This window comes from Odontomachus brunneus, unplaced genomic scaffold (genome assembly GCF_010583005.1).
Source record: "Odontomachus brunneus isolate Ranch 3 - 2012 unplaced genomic scaffold, Obru_v1 Obru_scaffold_063, whole genome shotgun sequence".
Lineage (NCBI taxonomy): Eukaryota > Metazoa > Arthropoda > Insecta > Hymenoptera > Formicidae > Odontomachus > Odontomachus brunneus.
This window is the reverse complement of record NW_022639513.1, coordinates 203838-230235: the sequence shown is the minus strand read 5'-3', so window position 1 is coordinate 230235 and position 26398 is coordinate 203838. Positions and strand designations below refer to the sequence as shown.

The 26398-nt window shown below is 33.7% G+C and overlaps 2 protein-coding genes across 2 annotated transcripts in view; both read left to right on the top strand.

Annotated features, from left to right (window-relative positions):
• Positions 1-12119, top strand: part of LOC116846276 (hydrocephalus-inducing protein-like) — a 24891-nt gene extending 12772 nt beyond the window's left edge. The window contains exons 19-27 of the mRNA XM_032819919.1: positions 1643-1881; positions 1960-2157; positions 4066-4213; positions 4475-5031; positions 8579-8734; positions 8797-8875; positions 10046-10228; positions 10341-10591; positions 11763-12119. Of these exons, the coding sequence (XP_032675810.1) occupies positions 1643-1881; positions 1960-2157; positions 4066-4213; positions 4475-5031; positions 8579-8734; positions 8797-8875; positions 10046-10228; positions 10341-10591; positions 11763-11906 (1955 nt within the window). The 3' untranslated portion in view covers positions 11907-12119. The remainder of the gene's footprint in view (positions 1-1642; positions 1882-1959; positions 2158-4065; positions 4214-4474; positions 5032-8578; positions 8735-8796; positions 8876-10045; positions 10229-10340; positions 10592-11762) is intronic.
• A 306-nt stretch (positions 12120-12425) lies between these two features.
• LOC116846405 (hydrocephalus-inducing protein-like) overlaps positions 12426-26398 on the top strand; it is a 56909-nt gene continuing 42936 nt past the window's right edge. The window contains exons 1-20 of the mRNA XM_032820180.1: positions 12426-13216; positions 13369-13449; positions 14452-14613; positions 14684-14855; positions 15663-16079; positions 16914-17104; positions 17179-17369; positions 17551-17728; positions 17813-17925; positions 19945-20215; positions 20299-20391; positions 21522-21952; positions 22210-22310; positions 22379-22505; positions 22587-22697; positions 23415-23657; positions 23859-24079; positions 24273-24396; positions 25243-25379; positions 25549-25776. Coding sequence (XP_032676071.1) covers positions 13114-13216; positions 13369-13449; positions 14452-14613; positions 14684-14855; positions 15663-16079; positions 16914-17104; positions 17179-17369; positions 17551-17728; positions 17813-17925; positions 19945-20215; positions 20299-20391; positions 21522-21952; positions 22210-22310; positions 22379-22505; positions 22587-22697; positions 23415-23657; positions 23859-24079; positions 24273-24396; positions 25243-25379; positions 25549-25776 — 3695 coding nt within the window. The 5' untranslated portion in view covers positions 12426-13113. The remainder of the gene's footprint in view (positions 13217-13368; positions 13450-14451; positions 14614-14683; positions 14856-15662; positions 16080-16913; positions 17105-17178; positions 17370-17550; positions 17729-17812; positions 17926-19944; positions 20216-20298; positions 20392-21521; positions 21953-22209; positions 22311-22378; positions 22506-22586; positions 22698-23414; positions 23658-23858; positions 24080-24272; positions 24397-25242; positions 25380-25548; positions 25777-26398) is intronic.

The following is a 26398-nucleotide window of genomic DNA, read 5'->3' as shown; positions in this document are numbered from 1 at the left end:
GTTTAACACTTGAAATGCTATTAGATATCTTACGTTTTGCTCTTAGTTGTCCAATAGATTTTCCCTAAAACGTTAAATGAACAGACTGGTTGATTTATTCACCATTGCGCATGATTGTTTCCTCTCTTACAGTTCAAATTTGTTCGTTACTATTATAATCAAGAGTAAATAAATGTAGAAATACACATTTCACCACAGAAATTTTTGGAAGTTGAAACAGCTCTGTGCTGACTCATAAAACTCAGCAAAAATAAAGTCTTATCTTAACTGAATACTTTGTATATTTTTTGACGAAAGGATAATAATGCATTATATTATTTAAACAAGTCATTGGGTAATTGCTATTAGCGTTTAAAACGCTAAATAAACACATGACATAAATGTTTAGGATTTTTACATATAAAGATATTATTTAGTAATTTATTATATTATATTATTTATCCTATTTAGTTATTGTATTATTATTTAATACATACATACATATGTACATATTTGTTTAAATAATGTAATATATTATTATTCTGTCATCATAAAACATACAAAGTATTAAATTAAGATGAGATTTTATTTTTGGCAATTTGTATGAGTCAGAACAGCGTATTGCTGTTCCAACTTCCAAAAATTTTTACGTAGTGAATATATTATTTCTACACTTACTGCATCTTTATTATAATAGTAACAAATAAATTTGGACTGTGAGAGAAAGGAAATAAACGTGCGCAACCTAGTGGTGAACAGCTCGACCAGCCTGTTTATTTGACATTTTGAGGAGAATCTGTTGGACAACTAAGAGTAAAACGTAAGATATCTAATAGCATTTTAAGTGTCAATCGAGCAGATGGTTGAATCCAGGATAAATAAAAAAAACTATAATAAAAAATATAAGTAAAAGAAATATATATCACATATAATATTTATATGTATATATAAAATATTTTTGTTACAATCAATTGTCGTTTTTTCATTATCCATCCCGATTTCAACTATCTGCTCGATTAACACTTAATATGCTATTAGATAAACTTCACGTTTTGCTCTTAGTTATCCAATAGATTCTCCTCAAAACGGTAAATAAACAAACTGGTTGATGTATTCACCATTGCGCATGATTTTTTCCTTTCCCTCATAATTCAAATTTGTTCGTTACTATTATAATAAAGAGGATAAATGTAGATATATACATTACATCCAGATTTATTATATTATTTATTATATTATTATTACCAGAATATTACAGAATTTTTGGAAGTTGGTACAGCGATACGCTGTTCTGACTTATAAAATTTGGCAAATGTAGTCTCATCTTAACTGAATATGTGTGTCTCTGTGTGTGTGTGTGTGTGTGTGTGTGTGTGTGTGTGTGTGTGTGTGTGTGTGTGTGTGTGTGTGTGTGTGTGTGTGTGTGTGTGTGTGTGTGTGTGTGTGTGTGTGTGTGTGTGTGTGTGTGTGTTGAAAGATACCTTTCTTTGTAAGAAGAGGCACCGAATTAATTCGTACATCTAATACGGTCAACATTCTGAATCCATAGGATAATTTACGCAGTTATGCAATTTACGTATGTTACGTAATGCAATGTTACGTATATACAATGATATCGTATTTAATGAGATAACAATAATCTCTCGAATTCGTTAACTTTCAGACGAGCTGGTCGTGACGAATCAGTCGCGATTAGATTTAAACGTTCAATTATACGTCGACCCTCCCTTTTATCTGATGGTCGACAAAAAGAAGGCCGTGAGTAAGAGGAAAATCGTCCTGATAAGCGGGACCACCCTGACGATCCCGATGAATTTCTCGCCCCATGTAAATCTCGACAATCCCTGCTCGAGAAATTATAACGCCGCGCTCTGCTTCGAGTATAACGAGCATCCTAATAAGGTGCGAGCCGTGAGATTTGCATTGCAAAGATCGCGAGTCGACCTGCACGGTGCGAATAATTCGTTCGTTCATTTTCAGGATAAAATTCTATGTAAAGGCACCGTGAACTTCCCGACTGTCACATTACCGTGCAATGACGTACTCATCAACTGCATTTTGGGCTCGACAGCTGTGAAGAAATTCCAGTTGACCAACAATGGATCAATCCCCGTGATATACAAGTTTCTGTGGGCGGGAGAGAGTATTGAGATTCATCATATCGCACGTGACATTAGGGTGAGTTACTTCAAGGTAAGCGTGTACATAAGAATATTTTCGAGGTAGTTGAAATGAGGTTCGTGGGAATTTATTAAAATTGGATTCAAATAAGTCATGGATTCAAATGAGTCCGGACATTCGCTCAGAAGTACATCGAAAAGCGCCTCTTCGCAAGATAGAAGTGTACATTCAATCAGGGAAAAAAGAAAGACGACCGACGGCGGAGCAAGAGAATCAATGCGCCAATATAGTCGCCAAGAGAAGCGAATTTGGACCAGGATAGATACGAAGAAGCCCTTCTTGGAGTGCGACAAATGCGGCGAATGTTTCAGTTAAAAGTTATCCTTGAGAATGTACGTTACATGAAAGCACGTTGATAGCCGCGACTACTTGTGTGACATCTGCGGTAAGAAGTACAAATTCACGATAGAGCTGAATCTCCATATAAAGCGTAGTCACGATTACTCGGCGATCAAGTGCGAGATATGTGGTTGCTTCAGCAACTGTATGGAATCCTATCTGCTGCACGTGAAGGATATATACACGAGCCCCTTTCTCCCGCTGCCGGTAATTCCAATAGACAACACCATTGAAAACTTTTTGAAGGAACACTGAACGTGAATGTGGTCAGGGAAATGAAGAAAAATTGAGAACGCGAGAAACGAAAACGCTAGGGAAAGAAAGAACAGTCTAAGCAAAACAGAATAGCATGATGCCGTCGAATTGATTGAAAAATTTAAAATTTATTAAATCATCGAAAAGAGTACATTCTTACGATGATTTTCTCATCATTTTGACGTTATCATTTTGAATAATCTGTAGTAATCTGTTTTGTTTGAGAGTATTCGTATTTTATTATACATTTTAATGAAAAAATTTTATTGGAAATACAGGCGTTTTTATATTGTATTTTTGAAACCGAATGTTTTCATACAAGTCTTTTCATTGTATTTTTTCTAAATAAATTATAATAAATCTGCGGTTTTCATACATTTTCAACGTACATATTTTTGTGTTAAGGACAGCAATAAAAGCATTTGAAGAACAATTCTGTGATGGATTACATACACGTTATTTCATACTTATTCCTGAGATAAACATATAATCAATATTATATTTTTTATAATATAATAATGTCAATAATATAATGATATTATATTTATAATGTATATCAAATGTAATATAAAATATTAACATATATATGCATATATGTATATGAATATGTATGTATATAAAAAATAAAAAAAAATATATATATACATATACATATTCATATAAATATATACATATATTAATATGTGTGCTATACAATACATATTTATATGTTACATTTGAATTATATGTCATTTTATAAAATTGCATTCGTTATATATCTAGCAACATCGTATAATAATAACATTATATCAGTGTGTATATTTACCTTTTAATAGCATAACTATTATTTACAACATATGTTATATTGCACTTACACTGTTGAGTGGAAAATTATGACATTGATATAACGTTATTGTTATTTGGTATTTACTAGATAATATATTTTTTAACATAAAACTCTTTTTGGAAACATATCCGCAGTACTTTTTATGTCGTGTTTTCGGAGTGTTAAATATCTTTCTACGGACTTCCTACTGCATTTTGTACGCAGCTTTTAATAAATCTTTGTTTTTACACATCCATGCTCTCTATGTGCTATTACTTTTTTACTCGTGATAATTACGTCATGTAAAAAAGAATTGGATGATGGTTATATATAGTGTTCCATTTTGACTAAAACACTCGAAAATCTAAATAAAATATAAGATTTTTACAAAGTTGCATGAACATTAGGTATATTTTGATCAAATGAATTTGATGTTGATTTGCTTTATTTAAGTTATATCAAAAGCACTTCGAATCTTTTAAACACAGCACTATTTTTGTTAACAGGACTTCGCAGACAATTCTGAGCCTCGAATCAACGTGGAAGGTTACGAGTTCGTGGCGCGTTTGTGCGATCGCAAGAAAAATTTGGCGGATCGCGAGAACGAGGGCGGATCTTCAGGGACGCTTGCAACGTCGACTTCATCATATCATGGTGTGAATTATTCATATATTCTCTTTGGAAGAAATGGCATTTCAGTATCGATAATAATTTGTGCTTGAGATAATTATTGATATATATTTATAGTATATTATCCATTTTCAAAATTAATTCAAAACTAATTTCTAAAAATATACCTTTTTTGGAGCGTTACATTGGTCTGGCCTTTTAATCGTGTGATTCAGTTAAATGCTGTCATTTTCGAGTTTTCGTTTTCACGTGGTCAGAAGATAACATACCGCTTTTCATAATCAGAGTTGCGGAAAACGGTGACGGAGAGTTCGCTGGCAAAAGTGCTCTATTCGCGAGTGCCGAACGAAACGCGCGATAAATTGAGGAGCCTCCTTCCGCCGACGGCAAGGCCGATAGAAACGTCCTATTTATCATGCTTGGAAGACCCGGAGATTCTCGCTTTGATGGATTCCGCTCTCGAACCTGCCACGAGGGAGTCACTCGACGGTGTTCGTGCCTCTCTTCTCGATAAAGTTCAATCTAGCAAAATTAACGTCTGTCGCGAGCGCGCGCGCGTCTCTGCGGATTTTACTCGGCGATTACCGTTCACGACAATGGCTGGTTTCACGAAATTGGTATACGTTACTCAGATACTCGATATCATCCCTCACGAAGGCACTATCGTTCCGTATTCCTCGCAATACGTGCGCTTCATCTTCTACGGCATCGAGCCAGTGCAGATCAAAGTCGTAGCGCTCTGCGAAGTTCTTCAAGGTCCCACTGAATTGATTAACGTCACCGCCAACGCGGATACCGTCCTCTTCTTTGTTGACAAACGAGTCATCGATTTCGGCGAACGGGTGAGTGATCTGACAATCTTTAATCTTTTTCAAACAAAAAGAAATATGTAAAACTGTGTAAATTTGTAAAAAAAAAATATGTATATATATTTATATTTATATAATTCTTCTATATATGAATTTTGTCTTTATAAGGTTACATATACAGAATATCTGGCTTTAATTTTACGATTTACTTTAATTAAAGAGATGCTATATATAGTTTATTAAAAATGTTTGGAGAATGATCTCGTACAATCATTTGTGTAATCTTCTTTAATTAGTTTCTTCTTTAATTAACTTAAAAATCTACGTAGCTATTTCCAAAGTAGAAGTGTTTTTTGTTTAATTTGACCTAATCTACTTGCACACGCGCGAATAAAAAATCACAATGATGCCAAAATGATGAGAAAATGAATTAAGAGAAAACTTATTTTTTAGTTACTATTAGATTATTTTCTCGTCATTTTAATGTCATGATGATTTTCTGTTCTGCTTGAGATTGTCATGCCTTATGTCAGATATTTTATGTAATCATATGCAATTATATGTCTATACAGAGAAAGAGATTTCTTTAGATTTCATAAATTTTACAGTATCCAAACAAATTTGATTACTCGAATAATCCAAGAAAATTAACGTTTTAATCAATAAGTGCGATTGTTTGTTTTATTTTCAAAATATTTTACTGTTTTCTCCAAATAATTTGTTATAATTTGTTATTTGGCTTAAGGAAGACCACTTTCTTAAGCCAAACTTAAGGTTCCATTTAATTCTCTCATTTTACTAAAAAGAATTCAATGATCCTAAATAATCTTAAGAAACTTCAGAATAGCTTTTACGCATTACTGACTATCTCTTTTTATTACTTCATCGAGTATATCCTTTTCCCTCCGTGATTTTTCATCCAAATTCTCATATCAATCATCCCACGATGAGCTCATCCATTGTTCTTCTTGACCACGGTCTAGGTTGCTCGACTTCAATGATCGAACAAGAATTATTGATTCCTACTAACATTCTGACGATATATTTACAATATTATGCTTTTTTTTATAATGCATCCTGATAATGTTCAAAGCTGCTTCTTTCATGCTATATATACTGATAATTATTGAAAGCAATGCAACAACAGTCTATATGTAATAGATATTGACAAAATATACAAAAGCAAAACAGTGACGACATAATTGCTCTTGGATTTTTAACCAAATATTATATTGGTTAGTATAAACAATAGATTAGGTTGCAAAACAAAATACTTAGCAGCAATAGTCTTTTTCAATCAAATAATATAATTTAAATTAACGAAACAAAATATGAAATATAATAAAATTATACATTACTTTGTTGAAAATTTTCTCTGGATGATAGCTTTTTTTTTATCAAATAACGTAGTTTAATTTAATGAAAAAATTCCTTGGTTTTATCAGACAAATTGAAGTTAAACAAACAGGACGACTAAGTCTAAAGAAACTTTTCTCTTTCTAAAAAAAGAAACTTTCTCTTTCTAAAAAAAATGTTATTGTATGAAGAATTAGAATTCAAAGGATTGATACACATTCCGTGACTCGTGAGTCACCAGTAAATTTTCCGTTCGTTCGTTTGAAACAGTTTAACTTTAAAATGAAACACGAAATACTTGTATAACCGTTATGAAAAGTTTTACTTGCAAAATGTGGTTCATGATACGACAATCTGGCTCACCGACGACCCACGACGCGGCGTGTACGATAAAACTCGCATAAAAGTGGTTCAGCACGGAACGTGCTAAACGGCAATGCTTACGATTCTAATTAAACGCGCTTAACACCCTTAACGCAGTAACGCATTGAAGCTTAACACGTTAAAGCTGGTTTAACTTTACACTCCGTATCGATCCCTACCGTAGCTGTACGGCGAAACGTGCCGGTCGAGCTTCGCTTTGGTAAATCGTAGCGCGATATCCCTCAGTTACAAGATAAACGAGAGGAATTTAATATCCAGCGCGGGAAAAAGCGGCCGCACAATCAGCGCGTTAACGGTCGAGTCGAATAAAGGATCCATAGATCCGCTATCGTCGATGGAAATTGAGATCGAATTCCAGCCGACGCTGCTGGGCGCTTTCAAGATCGAATTGGAGCTGCAAGTGTGTTCAGATATACTCGCATACACAGCTTAATCCGAAGTTAAATCTCGCACGATGCAAATTATTAATATGCACCAATTATTCGCGCAACCGAGAAAATCTCTGCGCGTATATAGGATGTCTCAAGCTTTCCTCGGCAATTTTTGTGGGAACAGAGCGAATTGAGGTGAACATAAAAGTCGTCTACTGTCTTGCGACATTCGCAATAAATCTCGAGATATTAATTAAACAAGATTGGTGAATGATCACGTGCGATGTGGTAGATGAGCTATAGTTGCGCCATCTATCGTTGTACACTTATACAGTTCACTGAACAAATAAAGTTTACTGAACAAGAAAGTTCATTATTTTGCAATAGATTTTTAGATATTAAGTAAAGAAAATTTGTGCGTTATCGCGCACACAATCATTTTCTTTTATTAATAATTAAAAATCTATGTGGTTATTTGCAAAATGATAAGGAGCTTTATTTGTTCAATTTGACCTAATATACAAGCACACAGTAGCACACGTCGCTACTATACTTCATCTACTATATTGCGTTGAAGATTCATCAATCTGTTTGATTTTCTTACAAAAATTGCGGAGGAGAGTCTGAGATACCGTATATAGTACAAATATATTATAGAAGGAGAGAGTCAGCTTATTAAAAGTCACAACATTTCTCCTCGGTGAATTTTTTAACGCATCTAGTAGGAGATATATACAAGCATATTTAGGAAGAATTGTTTCCTAGTAATTTTCAGAAGGTATATACTTTTTTATTAAATAGGGAATGCGTTGTAAAACTCAACGTGCAAGAATTCTGTTACTTTTAATCAGCCAGCTGTACACGAAGGAAATGTAGTAAAAATTACGATAAAATATTTCTTTTTATAATAAAATAGGGGAAATATATTTAGAATATATATTTGTTTATATAATATATACATACATATATATATTTGTTTACATAATATACATTTTTTTATCTCCGTTATTGTAATATATAGATTGCACTCTTACAACTGTGCCTGGCTCTTAAATGCTCTTTCTTTTTCCTTATTTTATTGTATTTAATACATCAGAACCAATTTTAACTTTTTTAATAGTCCTTTTTATAATGTTCTTTTATAAAACTGGACTATATTAAAATTACTGATATAAACTACTATAGAAATAGTAACTTTGTGACAATCTATCTGCTGTATGATATAAAAAGCGTTCAGTAATTACAATAATTTTGCAATGAAGCGTTAAATTCTTATAACATTTTTAAACAAATAATTTTGGTTATAATTCTGTATAGTTCAAGATTATAAAAATTGTATCGTAACTTCTACTACAAAATTTTAATTTTTGTATATGCTCAAAACAATATTTGCGTTATTGAATTATGATTACATGATTGTAATAATTATATGATTGTTGTCAAGAAATACGTATATGGATTTTTTTTAGGTGGCCCATGTAGTCCCGGAGATAATTATCGTGAAAGGCGTCACAAGTTATCCGCAAGTTTACCTCTGCGTTCCACGCGACGATCTTTTTAAGCAGCACTCTGTCGAATTGGAATATCGGGCGATTCAATTATTAACTGCGGATTATCTTGCGACGGTGTGAAATTCTAGCTTCGTGCATGAGAACAACCGATGTAATTTTAACACCTTGCGTTACAGAAATGGCAGGTGACAGGGCGATGTGACGATAACAGACCGTGGGATCGTATACCCGAATGGGACGAGAGGATTTTATCAAGTGAGATTCAGTTGTATAATCCAATTAATCTTTCGAGTGAAATCATATTTTAGGAGATATTGCATTGAGTGCAATTTATAAATATAGTCTGGACAATCCGTCAGTCCCAGGCAACTTTGAACTATCGCAATTTTGTCGAAAACCATTATTTTTAAACACATTTTGTTCCAGAGTCATAGACATCTTGTCCGAGTTTAGTTGCTCAGTAACGCAGAGTATAAAAAAAGAAGACATAAAATATGTATCTTGATTAATGTTGTTTTCGCGAGAGATAAGCTTCCTGCTGGCTTTTAATTATGGGCCAACTTAATCTCATCTGCCTATATGTTCTATTTTAAATCATTTTATGAATGAAAATAGAGAAGTTTCAGCTATAAGATAGTAGCGTAATAGAATAAAAATCACAGTACACATTTGTGCTATTTTGAAAATTTTCCAGACTTTTTACAAAAGTTGATGGGCGATTGAGTATTTTGACATACATATAATTAACTGTTACTTAGCGTACCAAGAATTGCCCTTAGTATTCTAGGAAAAATACTATTTTTGGAAATTTTCTAAAAGATTCATGTTTATTTTAGATTATTGCACGAGTTGTATAATGTTGTCCTCCAGTTAAAGGTGTCTGGCGACATCGCGCTCAGAACTTGACGGAATTTCAATTTTTTCCTTTAAATAATATTTTTTATACCTAAAACGATGACAAATAACATGACCAATCCCCATATCGATATCTTTTTTATTCATTTCTTTGAAAAAAACTGCCAAAAAGACAGTTTTATTATATTGCAATTATATTTTGTGCGCAAAATGTAGTAATAGTACGCTTTAATTTACTTTCATTTTCTGTTTGCCGACTGGGCACTTACTGTGTCCTTCCGTGTGCACTTCTGCGTGTATTGTCGCGCTCACGTCATGTTACAATGAACCATTTTCGTTCTGCAGTACAGTGAAGTTTCTTGAACATCAACCGCAATGCAGCGCGCGAAGAGAGTATTCCTCAAACTTTCCAATGAAAACCTCCCGTTTTTCAACTAAATCAGAATATCTTGATATATGTAAAATTAATAATCGTATGAAATAATAATCATGTATGTGTGCGATCGAGCGTAAAACTGATGAAATTAACGAAGCAAACTGGAATTCCGATCGATTTCTCCGTTTTTTTAGACGATCTGTGGGATCTAATCACGGTGGAGGAAATGCTTCCCAGGACGATGGACATCGAAATGGCGATCGACAGACTCCTTGCGACTCGTTTCATCGAGGAGAATGCTCCCGTCTTGATGAAACATTCCATTCCGCATAAAAAGGCCGTCATTCCTCATCTCCGCGCTCCCGAATACATCATAGGTACGTTCGCGAGATATTGCGCTGATCTCAAACTTTCTGCAATTTGACCTGCTGGGGAATTGTGAGAAAAATGCAGGACTTCTGTAATTAACGTCGCGCTGATTATTTTTAGACATGGGTTACGTCGCAATCGATCTTACGACGCGCTACTCGACGACGATTATCAATTACGGATCGTGGAACGCGGAGATCGCGATAAAGAAATTGGATAAGGAGCAACTTGAGAATTCTTGTGTCGTCGTGCAATTGAAAAAGGCGTTGTTAAAAGTCGGGGAAACTGCACCCTTGGCCATTACGTGGCGGCCTACATCGGCCAGATACACCGGTAGAAGCACGAAGGAACAGCACTTGATCCACTTAGAAGTAAAAATAATTATTTAATTGAGATGCGATTTGTTTCGCTCAACATTTGCATTGCGATGACGTAACACTTTTTGTACGTCAGTAATTTAATATTAATATTATACATTTGGTATTGAATTTTCCACATATCACTGAAATAGCAAGGCGTGCTAGATATATCGGAAGTAATCGGAAGAAGCTGGTGAATACGTCGGGTGTTGCCAGACGTCCCAGCCAAGTTTCATTATGGTGTCTTTTGTCTTAGAAGCAATGTGTGGCCTGGTGTTGTCATGTAGCAATTTCACAAGACGTTCTCCTTTGCCAGTATACGGGCGTTTTCGTTCCAATTCCTGACTCAAGGCGATTAATTGGCGTTGGCAGCAGTTGGCAGTAACTGTTTCACTCGGTTCCAACAGCTCATAATAAATCACGCCCTTGATATCCCACTAAATGCAGGGTAGAACCTTTTCTCCAATGCGTTTGGGCATTGCGACCGATGTTGATGGTTCACCGGGATTTATCCATTTTGTGTTTTGTGTGTCAGAGTATCTATTTTTCATCGTCCATAACGATTTTCCACGCTGCTTTTTGAGAAAAGAAAGGCACGCTGCCACTCGCTGATTTTTGTGGGCTTCAGTGAGTTTACGTAGAACCTATTTTATTTTTTTCTGGATCTCTCTCATCTTGTGTAGAAGATGATTTGTTGTGTCACTCAAATACTCTGTAAGCTTTTTTTGCGTTTCTGCCGAATTCTCAGCAAGCAGTTGTTCCAAATGTCGTTGTGGCATTTCCGAGGACCTTTGAGGCGTTGTTTGTCGATCAGACTGAAATCACCGCTTTTATATCGGTTAAATATGCACATATCTTACAAATATAACATTTTCGCTGAGAAATGAACAATTCGACTCGCACGCTTTTGTAGCATTTTTTCTTGTTGGAATTGATAAACAATATACTGTCGGATATGCACCTTATCTGTTGCTATTGTTGATGCTATTGAACTGAATACTTTTTAAGAATGTGTTGGACCTCCTTCCGAACCAAATGTCATTTTGAACAGCTATATGTCAACATTACATAACTGCAAAAAAGTGAAAAGGTTAATTCTAAAATCACTTTTCAATTGTTTAAAAGAAAGTTAGATTACTCACTTATACACCTATATTCTAGTTATCTTATCCCAAATTTCTAGATATCCCGCGGTTCTACCATTCCGATTGCTGTAAGAGGCGTCATCACTTACCCGTTCGTGACTGTGAACACGAAATCGTTAAACTTTCAATCTGTCGTCGTGGGAGAATGCTTGATGATGAGCGTACTGGTGAAGAACGAGTGACGTATCCACTTTGGAACATATTTCCCTCACTATTCTCACGGAGGAACTGATGCGTATCTGTGAATTTTCAGAGGCTTCATCGATTGTCGTTGGCAAGCGAAAGTGACGAACACGCGCAAGAGACAGGAGGACTGTCAGTTTCATTTAAAGTACAATTCGGAGCTTCTTTCGCGGGGTTGTTCGGCTGTTATCAACGTTTACTTCAAGCCACGTAAAACGGTACTTGCCGCGTACGTAGCGCCGCATATTTGCACGATTAGATGACCGTCGCCGATTTCATGCAGTGTTCTGCGGCGGCGAAACTAAAAGTCATCGTCGAAATGGGACTGGAGGAGCAAACGGTAACACTGCACGGTCACGGAACGGAGCGCAAAGTGCGGATAAGCGATCTCGATATCGATTTTTCACCCACGGTACCCTTCACTGGGGTGCAGGAGAAGATATTTACGATCGAGAACGTCTACGAGCAGCCAGTGGAATTTTTCTGGCATCATCTCGACAGGTAACCGACGTCGAGAAACAGTAAAAAAATTTAAAAAGTGCGAGTCGAAGGTAAAAAGTTCATAAAGAAAGAACAGCCAGCCGCCAAGAATCTCGTATAGGAAAAGGGCAGGCAAGACAAATATTTTTAAGGCAGTTATGTGATAAAATGAATTTCATCGGAAATCATTAAAATTTGCATTACATAAAGGAAAGCCGGATAAGATGGAACATGAAAAGTCGTAAAAAAGACGTTAAAATTACTTTCTTTTCCAAAAATAATTATATAACTGTTAGTTTGGACTGTCTTATGAAAAGTTACAAATCGGCAAGAATGGCGTTATTAAAGTTCAGTTATCCAAAGCATCATTTGACGTGAAGTCCACGCTATTGTCAGCTATATAGGAGTAAAGCTTTGATTCAATCCGTATGTTCCATCGTGTCCGCCTTTTCCTTATCTGTGGTGGTCGCTATTGTAGAAAAAAAAAGGTAGAGAAAGAAAGAATAGCGTACAGCTGTTTTCTCATTTTGTGGTCAACACGAAACGAAAGAGAGAGTGATGGGCGACATGACGTGACGGCACGCGCCTCGCCGAACGTACTTTATACTGAATAAATTGCGACGCACTCGCAGTCTTTTTCCGGAGGAGGAACGAGCAGCCGAGGCACTGATTCGTTACTACGGAGTTAAAGAAATCCTATTACCGCCCCGAAAACTCGGAGAGAGAATGCCGTCGTTTTTAATGGAATTCTATAATAGCCTCGTGAGCGAGATGTCGTACGCTTTGTCAGCGAGAGCGATCGAGGAGGGAAGTGCCGTTGCACTGAGTGGTATATATATACATACATACATACATATATATATATATATATATATATATATATATATGTGTATGTGTGTGTACACTGAGAATAGTTAAAGCTGGACTTCTCCTTTCTCTCTTTGTCGATTCAAGCGACGTTTAATTGTCGTTTAATCGTAGAACAAAGTTCCAAGGATCTTCCTCCTGAGCCGCCAATGTGGCTGACGAGGAATCCCGAAGAAATTCGACATATGCTCGCCTGTAAGTCATTACTTAGACGATAAGTGTTATTTAGGCTTATCAGACATTCAGATTTCAGTTGGACAGCTCAGAGTTTACAATTAACGTTATTTTATGCAGCTAATATTAAAAGTGTACAGATTATTAAACATGCCAAAAGCTAAATGTCAAATTATTTAATACTATACATATTTAATTTGTTTTTAAATGTATTTCATTGGTTTTACTTAATTCAATATTTAAACTTCTAAATTGAGATTTTTAAAGGAGATATCGGTATATTCAAAGGGTATCTTTCCTAATTTAGTTAAGATAATTAAATTTCTCCAGAATGAATTTTTTCTGTAGTGAAAAATTTGTGGACAAACGAAAAATATTGTTTAAAACCGAATACAGTAAACTCTGAATTAGAAAAGAAATCGTGATGTTTCATGTTTTGTTGATTTTATTAAAAATAAGAAAAAATTATTACAAGTAGCCAAATCATCTCTCTGAAAATAAATCAAAATGTTTATGTTACTTTTTTATGAATTTTTGCAAAATATGATTTTTCATAGTCGAATTGTTATTATGTTCCTAATTGTTCCAGTTTAGATGTATAAACTGATAATGTTTTATCTTTCTTCGTTATCTACTTTTCTGTTCATAGTTATCGTAATGATTTTATATATAAATCTGATTGGATCCTCGTATTCTTGTAATAATGCAACAGTATATTTCTCTTTATCTTTTATTATAATTATTATAATTATAATTATAAATTTGTAATTATATTTTCTTTTTTGTATTCTTGTTATAATATATTTTTCTGTTTATCATTATCGTATTGATTATAAGTCTGATGATATATTTGTCCAAAAGTATAGTTTTACAGGCTACATTTCTTTTCTTTCAAATTTTCTTTTTTCCTTTTTTTTGAAAGAGGGAGTTTGTCAAGATTTTTCTACTTCCAAATCTGATAACCCCAGTATTTTCGTAAAGTTATCGTTATCACGTTTGACAAAAATATGACTCTCCATTCAGGCTATATAAAGGCTCTACGTGAGGAATCTAATTTCTGTGAGAAAATGAAAGATCCCGTAAAGGAACTATTTGATAGTCTCGAGAGGAAATCGATTCCAGAGCCCGACCCTATGCGGCCGGCCAAGAAAGTCTGCATTATTTTCCACGGCGCGCCGTTCACCGGTAATATGACCTACGACGACAGTACATTGGAGGGAGGAAAATATATTTACTGAATTGCGCTGTCGTTTAGAATATCAAGAGACCGCATGTAGGAGCGCTAAGGTTCTGCGAGTGCCTTTACTATGTATCGACAAAGTTATGATCGAGGGAATCGCTCTCGGCGACGATAAATTTTCTATCGAGACGCGACAGATCATCGACTACGCGTATCAGCATTATTTGTCACAAATGGAGAAATACAAGTAATTATCAAAAATTGCATGGAAGCCATACTCTCAACATTTTGAAAGGTTGTCTGGGAAAAAGATCATATGGAAACTGGGGATAGTTGCTTTATATTTCAGAATGTCGAAGTTACAATTTCTCAAACAACTAATTATGACTGTACAAACGTGATAAAGTAGTCTCCTTCTATGTGTTAATACCCGTCACAATCCCGTTAACCATATATTTTATTTTGTGATAACTAAAACACAAATATGTAGCAACGTGGCCATCTTGTGCGAGTTTAGTTGCTCAGTAACGCAGAGTATAAAAAAAGAAGACATAAAATATGTATCTTGATTAATAGCTCTGTTGTTTTCGCGAGAGATAAGCTTCCTGCTGGCTTTTAATTATGGGCCAACTTTATCTCATCTGCCTATATGTTCTATTTTAAATCATTTTATGAATGAAAATTGATTATCCAAAACAGAATATCATATATTTGCAAGAAATTTTATTTTATCTAGGATAACACGTCGCTTAACTTTATTTTTATTCACGATGGAGAATATTTTTTTTAGCACAAAATTTATTAAGAGATTGGAAAATTTATTTTACTACTCCTAAATCAGTTTTTCCTATTTTTTAAACTATTATTCCGATTTTAATTAAGGGAAAATATTTATGTTCTTAAAGGACTATTTCGGGATCTTGTATCCACTATTCCTCTCAGATAAGTACTAAATGAAATATGAGAACAACATGCTCTTCGTGTTATCTAGACTCCTAATTATTCTTTTTTGAAGGAGAGAATAAATAATTTCGAATTTCTTTTTTTACGCCAGACAGGTCTTGGAAACTACACTGCTAGAAGCAGAAATAACCAAATTTGTGGAACATAACGGAGAGATAGTGACGCATGAGATATCACCTGAAAATCCGAAATCGCCTCTGATACTCGATTCAAAGACGGTGCCTGAGATTAATAGACATTCCGAGAGTGACGCGCCATCCCGTGAACCAATTACTCGATTTGAAGAGGAACTCGCAAAAATTCCGCGAGAGCAAGATTTAAAATTCCTGGATCCCGTGAGTCTTTACGAAAGTAAGATTCAAACGATCCTGCTGTTGGAGAAAAATCTGCCCAATTATGTGACAAAATTGACAAAAGAGAACGTCGGCGAGAGAGATGCTAGTAGAATACAAGATGACACTTTTCTCGGAATTGATGCTCACTTATTGACCGAAGTTCTTCGAGAAAGGTAATGTTTGATAAAATTATATTATCTATAATTTAAAAAGAATGCAAAAATTTTGAAGAACTCATAAATTAATCGCATTCGAAAATGATACAAACAACTTGACATTGATTCAGAGCTTAAGTCAAAAGTTATTTTGCTTTAAAGTGTAAATCTCAGCAAATATGATGACATCATGATGACGACAAATGACATATTGCTGACGTATTATTGACACGTTGGAGACGCGTATTATATTAATATCATTAATATACCATTTGTCATCATACCGCTATTTGAGAATATTTTTATGAAAATACACTACGTTATCTTTAGCAAAAAAAAGATAACGACTATAAAAAGAAGATAATTAAAAATAACGACTAAAATCTTAATTGTTCCCAAAGCTTTGTTATAATTCATAGGTAGAAGTTTAAACGTTAGAAATATAAAACAAAATAAATAGTGTTTATATATGTGTGTGTTTTTTATACGTTTTTATATAAAAAATAGAAATGAGATTATGTTAAAAAATAGAAATTAAAATATTTCTTATTTCTAACTTATTTTGATTATTCCCAGATAGAAAATAAAAATCACAGTAACGTTAAAATGTCAAAATGACTAAAAAAATCATTTTTTAATTACAATTCGATAATTTTTTCGTCATTTGGACATTATTATGATTTTCTATTTTACTCGAGTTATATTTTTTAACTCACGTATATTATCCTTTCATCAAACGTATTTATTCCATTTTATTAGTCATACAAATGCGGATAATTTGTTATTATAAACGCATTTTCTTGGAACTCGCATTTTCTTCAAATCTACTCTTGTTATATTTTCAATAAGCAGGCTATCGTTGGCGGACTTCAAAAAGGGCTTTGTGCTGCAGACTTTGAATAATGTCTTCTTTAAAAGCGAAATCAAGACGCTATTCGCATTGTTCGACATCGTCGGGCACGTGGAATATTCATTGTTTGTGACTTTTATGAACTCAATGGATAAATATATTCGGAAAATGAACGAGTTGCGTGAATTGGAAGGTGAATTAGCGTAATAGATCATATTTTACCAAAGTCATTAAGCCTTGATATTCTTACATCAATCATACGGCTAGCGAGAAGATTGATGGAAGAAACTAATAAAAGAATCCAAGAAATTGACGAAATGTGGTTATCCGAATATGAGCTACTCGCAGAAGATGAGAAGAAGTTTTATTTGGAATCGACTTTGCCGATAAAGAAGCGAGAAGCATTACAAAGGCGAACGCAATTTCTTCAACAGATGACAGAGCTGCGAAAAAGAGAAGTATCGACTTTATTCTAACTACGAGATGTGTCATTTGAATTTTCTCTCTCCTATCCTTGAGAATTTTATGTATAAAGATCTACGTAGTTATGTTATACAATTTTTCTCATCTCACTTTATAAAGTCGATGATAATATGGCGTTCTTTCGTTAATATTATTTATTGGTAAAATATTTTACAGAAATCTTCTTCAGAATCTTTCAACGTAGATACCGCAAAAAGTAGGAAAATAGATAAAATAACGAAGGACGAGGAATCCAATAAACAGGAGGAAAAATTCCGAACTTCCAAAGCGTCGGTCAGCAAGAAAACGACTCAAGATCCTAAAGAACTGGAAACCAGAAGCGACTTGAAACCAGGTAGCACTCAAAGTTAAACGTGACGGAGATTAAGTTGTTCAGCAAGGCAAATCACGATCTCATTTTATTTGGTGCGATATTCAGAGAAGCAGGAAATGCCAGAAGAGCTGAAGAATATTGCCAAAGCTATGAACAATTATCACAGCAATCTCTCGGTCATAGAAAACATCATAAAAAATTGGGATCCTCTTAAAAAGGTAATGTTTCACACGATTTTATTGTACATTGAAAGAAAAGATCAGGTAAAACGAATTGAGTCTTTGGGTTGAGCAAATTTGATTGCATCAATTGAGGAACATTGAATAAAAATTAAATATATTCAATAATCTAATGTAGAAATCTAATATACTAAAAAATCTAAAACACTAAAAAAATTAATCAGAAGTGACAAGTTAATAAAACTGAAATGTAGTTATATAGACGTTATAAATATTCTTTCTACTATGCAAAAGAATCTAACTGTACAATGTGAATGATTCAACCTTTAGATGGAGAGTTAAGTAAATCAGATTAGTATATTAAATTAATGACTTTGATAATTTTTGGACGTTTGCAAAATTTGTTCAAGAATAAGAAATCATTACAACACTTTCTTTAAGACTATTGAATAAGTTACAATATACGGAATTTAGATATACCTCAGCGGCTATGGACAGGTTGAGCTTGTTACTTCGCTCACCCGTAGATAAATTCTCATCACGGCGACAGAAATATAAGCGAGCAACTTCACTACTTGAAGCTTTGTATGATATGTGGCCGTGTATATTGCTTGGAACCTGACTACTTTTTACAGTTTTATGGCTGCTGGCATCTTCGGTTGTCAGCTATTATATTTTTTATTGTCAAGGTTCCTCGTACCTCACCTCGGCCATGTTGAATTTATGACGTCAGAAGCGACATACTGACGAAAGTTACGTGCCATTTTTAAATAAAGATAAATATGGACAAAAGAGACTGCTTGAATGCACTTGTAAAATTGTCCGAAAAGTATTTCTTTATTATCCTTTCCCCTGACAGTTAATAAATAATCGTATAATAAATAGTGAAATAAAGTATATAGATAAAACTCATTTCATATTATTTCACCATTTATTGTATGATTTATTGATCATCAGGGGAAAGGAATACTTTTCGAACAATTTTACAAGTATGTTCGAGCAATCTCAAATACTCTTTCGTCCATGTTTATTTTCTTTATCTTTATTCAAAAATAGCAGGTAACTTTCGTCAACATATGTCATTCCTCGCTTCTAACGTCACACATCTAACATGGCTGGCGAGGTAGAAGGAGCTTTAAGCTAAAATTATCAATTTTCTCTTTTATAATGGGTTGGATAGTCGCAATTTAAATCAGTTGTCTATCATGGTACATATTATCTAAAAGAAAGATTTAATATAATATTATTCGCTTCGCTATATTTGACAACTTATTTTACTGTGACTGTGCTGTGTAAACAAGTCAGAATATCACGATTAGTCAATTTTGCTGAATATTTAACACTTATTTGACATGGAGTGATTTACCAGAGATTACAAGAATTATGCTGACGATTTAAAACAATTAAGACAATTAGTTTATCCTATATAACCCAGAAATTGAGTTCGCTTAAGGGGATGCTGAAGCTGAAAACTTTACCGACAGAACACTGACATTTTTCTGCAAAGTTTACGTCGTATTGGTTACACAGAATTACAAATGCTTTTACCCAATGAAAGTACGTGCAAAGATAAATTGGAGCATTGCTCGATATGTGACGAAAACGAACAAAAAATTTGTAATGTAAAATCTCAATCTGTCAGCGTAATATTTGCCTAATCCAAAAGTTTCGCAGCTTGTACATGCCGAAAGTGTGGATGCTCTAAACAGAAAAATTTTGAAGAACATTGCTCTACCTTTGCATCTGCCTTTAAAAGCTTAAAAATATCGAAAAAGTTTGCAGAAAGATTTCTACACATATATGGTTTTCCGTTGAATATGGTAAAACAAAGCAATACACATTCATTTAAATTCTGTATATACAAGAAATACAAAAAAGATAGCGTGATTATGTCAGTGATGATCGTCTCTGCATTATATCGACATTATTCGAGTTCGTCATCGACTCCAGCATCCCCTTAACACGATTCTGGTTATTCGGACCAGTCATTTAATAGTGTATATGTTCCTCCCTAAATTGTGTATAAGCGGGTATCATAGTATATTCGTCAATTTGTAGAACACGCTTTTCACGACAAACGGCGAAATCGTGAAAACCGGTAAAACAGGAGACAAGAGTCCCGATGTCAGTGAGGTGATATATAATTTAGCGCGCTTTGCATTTTCGATACGCCTGCCGTGCGGGAACTTTCGCTATAATTTATTTCAGCAGACTCACGCGAGCGAATTTCGTATCTGGTACGTAAACGCCAAGGATCCGTGGGATCGGGTGATGTACGACGTGGTGGTTAACCAGATGAGCGAAAATAGCTCAGCCAAAGAAGCTCTTCGTAAGCGAGGCGATCACTTTTAAAATAGACTCCCCGAGTCGTCGCACGCAAAATTTAATAAGACAACAATATTTCACGTGTAGCTGTTGAAGTCTCGCCGGAACTGGACCTCTCGCCGAAGAGATATTATATTCTCAAACCGAGTTGCATAAGGAAACGAGACACCGAGGTTGATGGCGAGTATATTACAATGCGATTTGCAGAGAAAACGATTTCTTTGAATATAATGTATAATATAATATTCTGTTCCAATCATATCTAAACAAATTTTTAATCATTGAATCAGATTTTTGATATTGGAATGGTTTCAAAAAAATTTACGATATTTAATCAATAATTATCATTGTTTAGTTTTTCAAATAATTTTATTGTTTATTCGAAATTATTCATGTTTGGTTGAAAGAAGAAAATTGTTTCACTTGATTTTACTAAAAATATTCAATAATTTTGTTTAAATAACGTCTTAAGAAACGTCAGAATAGTTTTTTTGTTTTACTGACCGTCTTCTTTTATTACTTTATCGAGTGTATTTTTTTCCTCCGGGTTTTTTTGTTCGAATTCTTATATCGACCCATCTTTTTTCTTGACCACAGTTGGGCTTGCTTGTCTTTAACAACCGAATAAGAATTATTGACTCCAACAAATTTTATTCTGACGATATACTTACAACATTATACTTATAATGCATCCTTATTTCCAAAAAATCTTTTTTTATCTTTTTTTATGCTTATAATAAAAAATTTCTTACATTAAATTTATTGGTTATTATTATCATTATTTTATCATGTCATACTCACTTATTTATTACATTGAAAAAAATGCAATAGTTAATACAGAGAAGTTAATACATTGAAAAAAATGCAATAGTTAATACAGAGAAGAAAAGGACATTATTTTTGGAAAATATTTTTGACATGTTAATCTTCAAATGAGATTACATGACGTTAAACAAAGATAAGTTACTTATAAGAATATATTTTATACGATTTTCAACGAAAAAAAACCTATATATTTTTATTATTCAAAAGTAATTTTTATTAATGGGCAGTGCAAAATATTAGATTGAGAATATGATGTGTTTAAATATATGTTCTGCCCCAGTTTTCCTTATACACTTAAAGCTTATATACTCAAATTGACAATCACTGTTTCACATACATATATAAAGTTTATATTTCACAGAAATCAACTTTATTTCGTAGAAATAAAACTTATATCGCGCAAAGAAATTTTTATATATTTTTTCCTCGATGTAAATGCATTTAATTAAAAAACGAGTAAATAATCGTTTCGTGTCGTTGATTAGGAATCTATGACATAGTCTCGTTGTCTGCAATGAACGAGTCAACGTTCGCGGCGGTCGATTCTTCGAGTGCGAACGCGCTTAATAATCGAGCGAATCACTCCGAAAATGCCAGACGTCGAGAACGATCGCGTCACGTCAGTAAAACCGAAGACGCTGTTTCGTTGAACGCATCCACGATCGAGAACAAAGACACCGTCGAATCCAACGCGGATACAATAATGTTGGAGGAGATGTTGAAGCCACGATGGATTTTGCAGCCGGGCGATAGTCAGTGGTTCAAGATCCGATATCACCCCGAGGAAATGGGAACTCACCGACACACATACGCATTATCCGTCATCGACGGCGATGATGTAACTTACGACATCAACGTTCGCGGAATCGCGGATGTCCCGCGGCTGGATATGAATCCTAATGCTGTCTTTTCAAAAGTAATAACCTTCTTTTCAGTGATCGTTCACGATCCAATTCGACTTGAAAAATTTTGACGTTTTTTCTGTTGTCTTATAACTTTTATTATATAATTATTTATTATATAATTATTATATTTATTACATAACTATTATATAATATTATTTTTATTATATAATTATATTACATAATTGTTTTATAACTTTTGTGAAAATATCGAGTACTGACTATATTTTCTTTTTACGATAGTTTAACGAAACCAATGATGCGTTTGCAGGTAGAAAAAATGAAGATTGCCGACATACACGATCCTGCGTACTTTCTCGACAGTACTGCTTACGATTTTGGAGCCTTATTGGTGTTTCGGAAAGATAAAAGGTGCGTTTTGAAACAATTACATTTTTCGACGAAATAAAATAAGTTATAGACGCTTAATTTATGAACAGTGAACATCGTCGTGATGCGGAATTTAAATTCCGCAACATATCTAAGATTGACGCGGAAGTGTATTTCTGCTTAGAGGAAAATATTCCAGACATTTTCATTTTGGATAAAGAGAAGCTTTGCATTCCAGTGAGCCATAGCTATTTTGGAGATATTTCGTTCAGAATATATTTTTTTAACACAATAATTTAATATAATTTATACTTGTAGGCTGAACAATGTAGATCGTTGAAGATATCGGCGGGTGTTACGAAGCTTGGCTCATTTATCGACAAGATGCATATATGTGTGGCGAATAATCCTCACGTCGATATATTCGAGGTAACGATAAAAGATATGCCACTTCGTTGCTTATTTAAAATATGTTGAAATTATTATAAATCGTTAACGTTAATGCGACAAGATGCATATGTATGTGGCGGATAATTCTCACGTCGATATATTCGCGGAGAAGTTACTACATAAAATTATATACGAATTCCGTCTTTCTAGGCTGCACATAAATTACGTAATTATATATTTCCATATATATTCCACGTGGAAAGAAACGCTCTTAAACACAATAAAAGTAACTGCTTATATTTGTAGCAGCTCGTGATGTCAAAACATCAACCTTAAAATCAAATGATTTGCTTTTTTCTCCATTCAACGGTATTTTCTTCCGTGTGGACATGTATAATTACATATGAATATGTATGAGATAATATAGAAACAAAAAATTTTTATATATAGGTTATTTATAATTATATATTATTGTATAATTGTTATATAAAAATTATATAATTATATATATATTTTTTTTTGCTCAGGAATTAAAGATACGCCAATATCACTTATTTAAAACGTATTGAAGTTACCATAAAATATCGCGTTTGTTACCACAATATATGTGTCATATATGTGTGGTACTTTTTATGTCTGCATATTATCAAAATAAATCTATTTTATGAAAAAAGGACAAAGAGGTTTATAGATATGGTCTCTTCTCTATATAAACCCCGGTAGCGAACGTATTAACGTTAATGCGACTTCTTTCAGCTTCGATGCAATGGCTCGAAATTGGATATCGAACTTGAAGACAAACAAGTGTACTTTGGCCAAGTGCTTCTGTATAGACGAGACTTTCTCACTCGTGCCATTCGAAACAGATCCCCGGTTCCGATCTTTTGGCGTCTAGTTCCCGATGGATCTTTGGATTCTCAAATATCGTTCGCGCCGATCAGCGGAATCGTCAAAGCTGGTAGTGATCAAGAGATTGAGTTCTGTTATCACGCCAGCAAGGTAATATTGCGTCAAGTATCATCTAGTATGACATTTGAGTTCGTCTAAATTTTTAATATTTAAATCTTGTTGATTTAAATGTAATTATGAGACTTCACCAAGACAATAATAATCTTTCACGAAAGTTATTCTGACTTTTTTTGGTGAAAAAGTGTACGTGTATGTGTAAGGCTTTCCAAAAACGAAATTTTCTGGTCTCAGATTGGAACGGTTCACGCGAGTTTAACTGTCGAGGCTTTCTTCCACGAGAATGACGTAGAATCGATTTTTACGGAAACCCTCTGTTTATCTGGCGAAACGTACGATGTAGCTGTTGACATTAATCATGCAAATCCAATTGACTTAAAGTGCGTGAAAGTTGGCTTTCTTACAAGTGCAAACTTCACAATAAGTAATCGAGGAAATTATGAAGTTAAATATGTGTAAGTGTAGAGAAAAGTGTGTCTTGCGAGCTAGAATATTTATATCTGGGAGCTAACGTTAAACAATTATATCTCTGACTTGTCTGACTTGATCGATATTTGCGCTTGCAATGAGATTTTCTTTTGTATAATTTTTTCTTTGAACTTGCGATATGTTACTTATGACACATTCATTAATGTGTTATCTGTCTAGCATACTTTTGGAGGAACGAGATAAAGCCATGGTTACATCCAGTTTATACGCCAGACTAAAGAAAGAGATTGAAATTAGTCCTGCGTCTGGTTCTATCGAATCACAGAAAGAGACAATAGTAAAGGTACATTTCTGAAATTATTTTCCATCTTGAAATCTTTCCACTTTCTCGCACGTAATAATTTTAATTAATATTAGTAATATTGCATTTAATTATATTGTATTAAATTCTAGTTAATATCAGAAATTGTTCGTTCATACGGCAAGAGTATATGTCCGTGCACATTAATATAGTTTTTTTTTTATATAAATTCTTTTCAATTTTGCTATATTTCTAACAGTGCAAAAATAAACTGTTAGCAAGGTCTATTTTGTTAAGAAATATAGGAAATTTCATTAGTCTTGCGTCTGGTTCTATCGAATCACAGAAAGAGACAATAGTAAAGGTACATTTCTGAAATCACTTTCCACTTTCTCGCACGTAATAATTTGAATTAATATTAATAATATTAATTAATAGGAAATTTCACCAGGAACATAACAAATTTTTTAATAGCAAAATATAAATAAAAGCTTAATGCATAATGGCATATATAAAGTGAAAAGATAGTTAATTACCGTTAAAATGTTGATTTATTCTTGGGTTACGAAATTATTAGTAATTTTTAGTATAAAATTTTGTTCGTGTATATTAAAGAGAAATGCCAGCATTCGTTACAGCATTCATCAGTTTTCGGCACTTTCGTTCGTATCCCATCGAATATCAAGATATACGGGGAATTTATTTCTTAATTATTTATCAATTATTATATGTTATTTATTTATTCGTTTTTGTTTAAATTCCCATACACTTTAATATCTGACAATATCAAGAATATCTAAAACAAGTAGAATGCTGACTACTGAACATTTTCCCCTATTAAGATGCGCATAAATTGGTTAAAATAAAATTGTCGTTCTTTTCTCCCAGATAACTTTTCTACCAGAAAACGAAATTACTCTGAAAGAGTGTCCAATACTTAAGTGCCATCTTCTCGATACTAACAAACAAGCCGCTGTGATTGCACAAATTCCATTGACAGTTTCCGTAATTGCTTATTATACAAGGTAAATTGTTATTACCTTCAAAAACGACTAATATCTGTCCAAATTTCACATCTTCAAGCGAAAGATTTTCCTTTGCTTCATACAAGTATTTCTCTTTCTCAGCAGATTCTCGGTCGTTATTACGAAACAGCTGTTCGATATCGCACGAATTGTCTTTGTTTCATTATAGATTCCGCGTTTATCCTTATCCTGAAGTTAACTTCGCCTCACTTGGTGTGTGCACCGAAGAGACGATGAATCTGCATATTGAAAATACTGGACAGTTCCCCTTCCATTATTTCATTCAGCAAGCATCCATTAAACACCCATCGAACGCCTACGTGACGCTGGTTAAGAAGGAAAACGTAACTGGAAAGGATTCCGACAAAGCGACTAATACGTTAGACAAGAATAAAAGGTATATATTATAAAAGGAATAAGAATAAAAGGTATATATTACCTGAAAATTCTAATGCGAGGTTTCCCTTTGTTGTTCCCTTCTCTAGACAAATCTTTCTTCTATCATCATCATGAGTTAGTCATGAAAATCTATTTTTTTAAGCAATAGTTTTTATTTTTACTGTATGTAATAGATCTTTATTATGGTTGAATTATTAATAATTAATGTTATCAGTTGATTAAACTGTGATAAATTTGTGATTTTATCACGAATAATAATTAATTTACTTTGACTATGGACATACCGATTATTTTACTCAAGTCAAATTTAATTAATGTTCAACACTTAAATATTTAAATATGTGTATATGTTGTATTCTTGTCTCCGAGTTTTACTATAAATTATGAACTTTCTACTGCTATATTTTCAAGACAACACTGTCAATTATATTGAAATTTGTATTTAATACTTCAATATGACATACTCTCTTCGTATATTGTACATAAATTTAGTCGCTTCTTAATATTTTAAATATTAATTGTTGTGGAAAATCAATACGCATAGAATCGAGTCTCCTATAAGAGTTTGTTGCAAAATTTGGAACTATGTATTAATTTACACAAAAATAGCCGGCAATCTG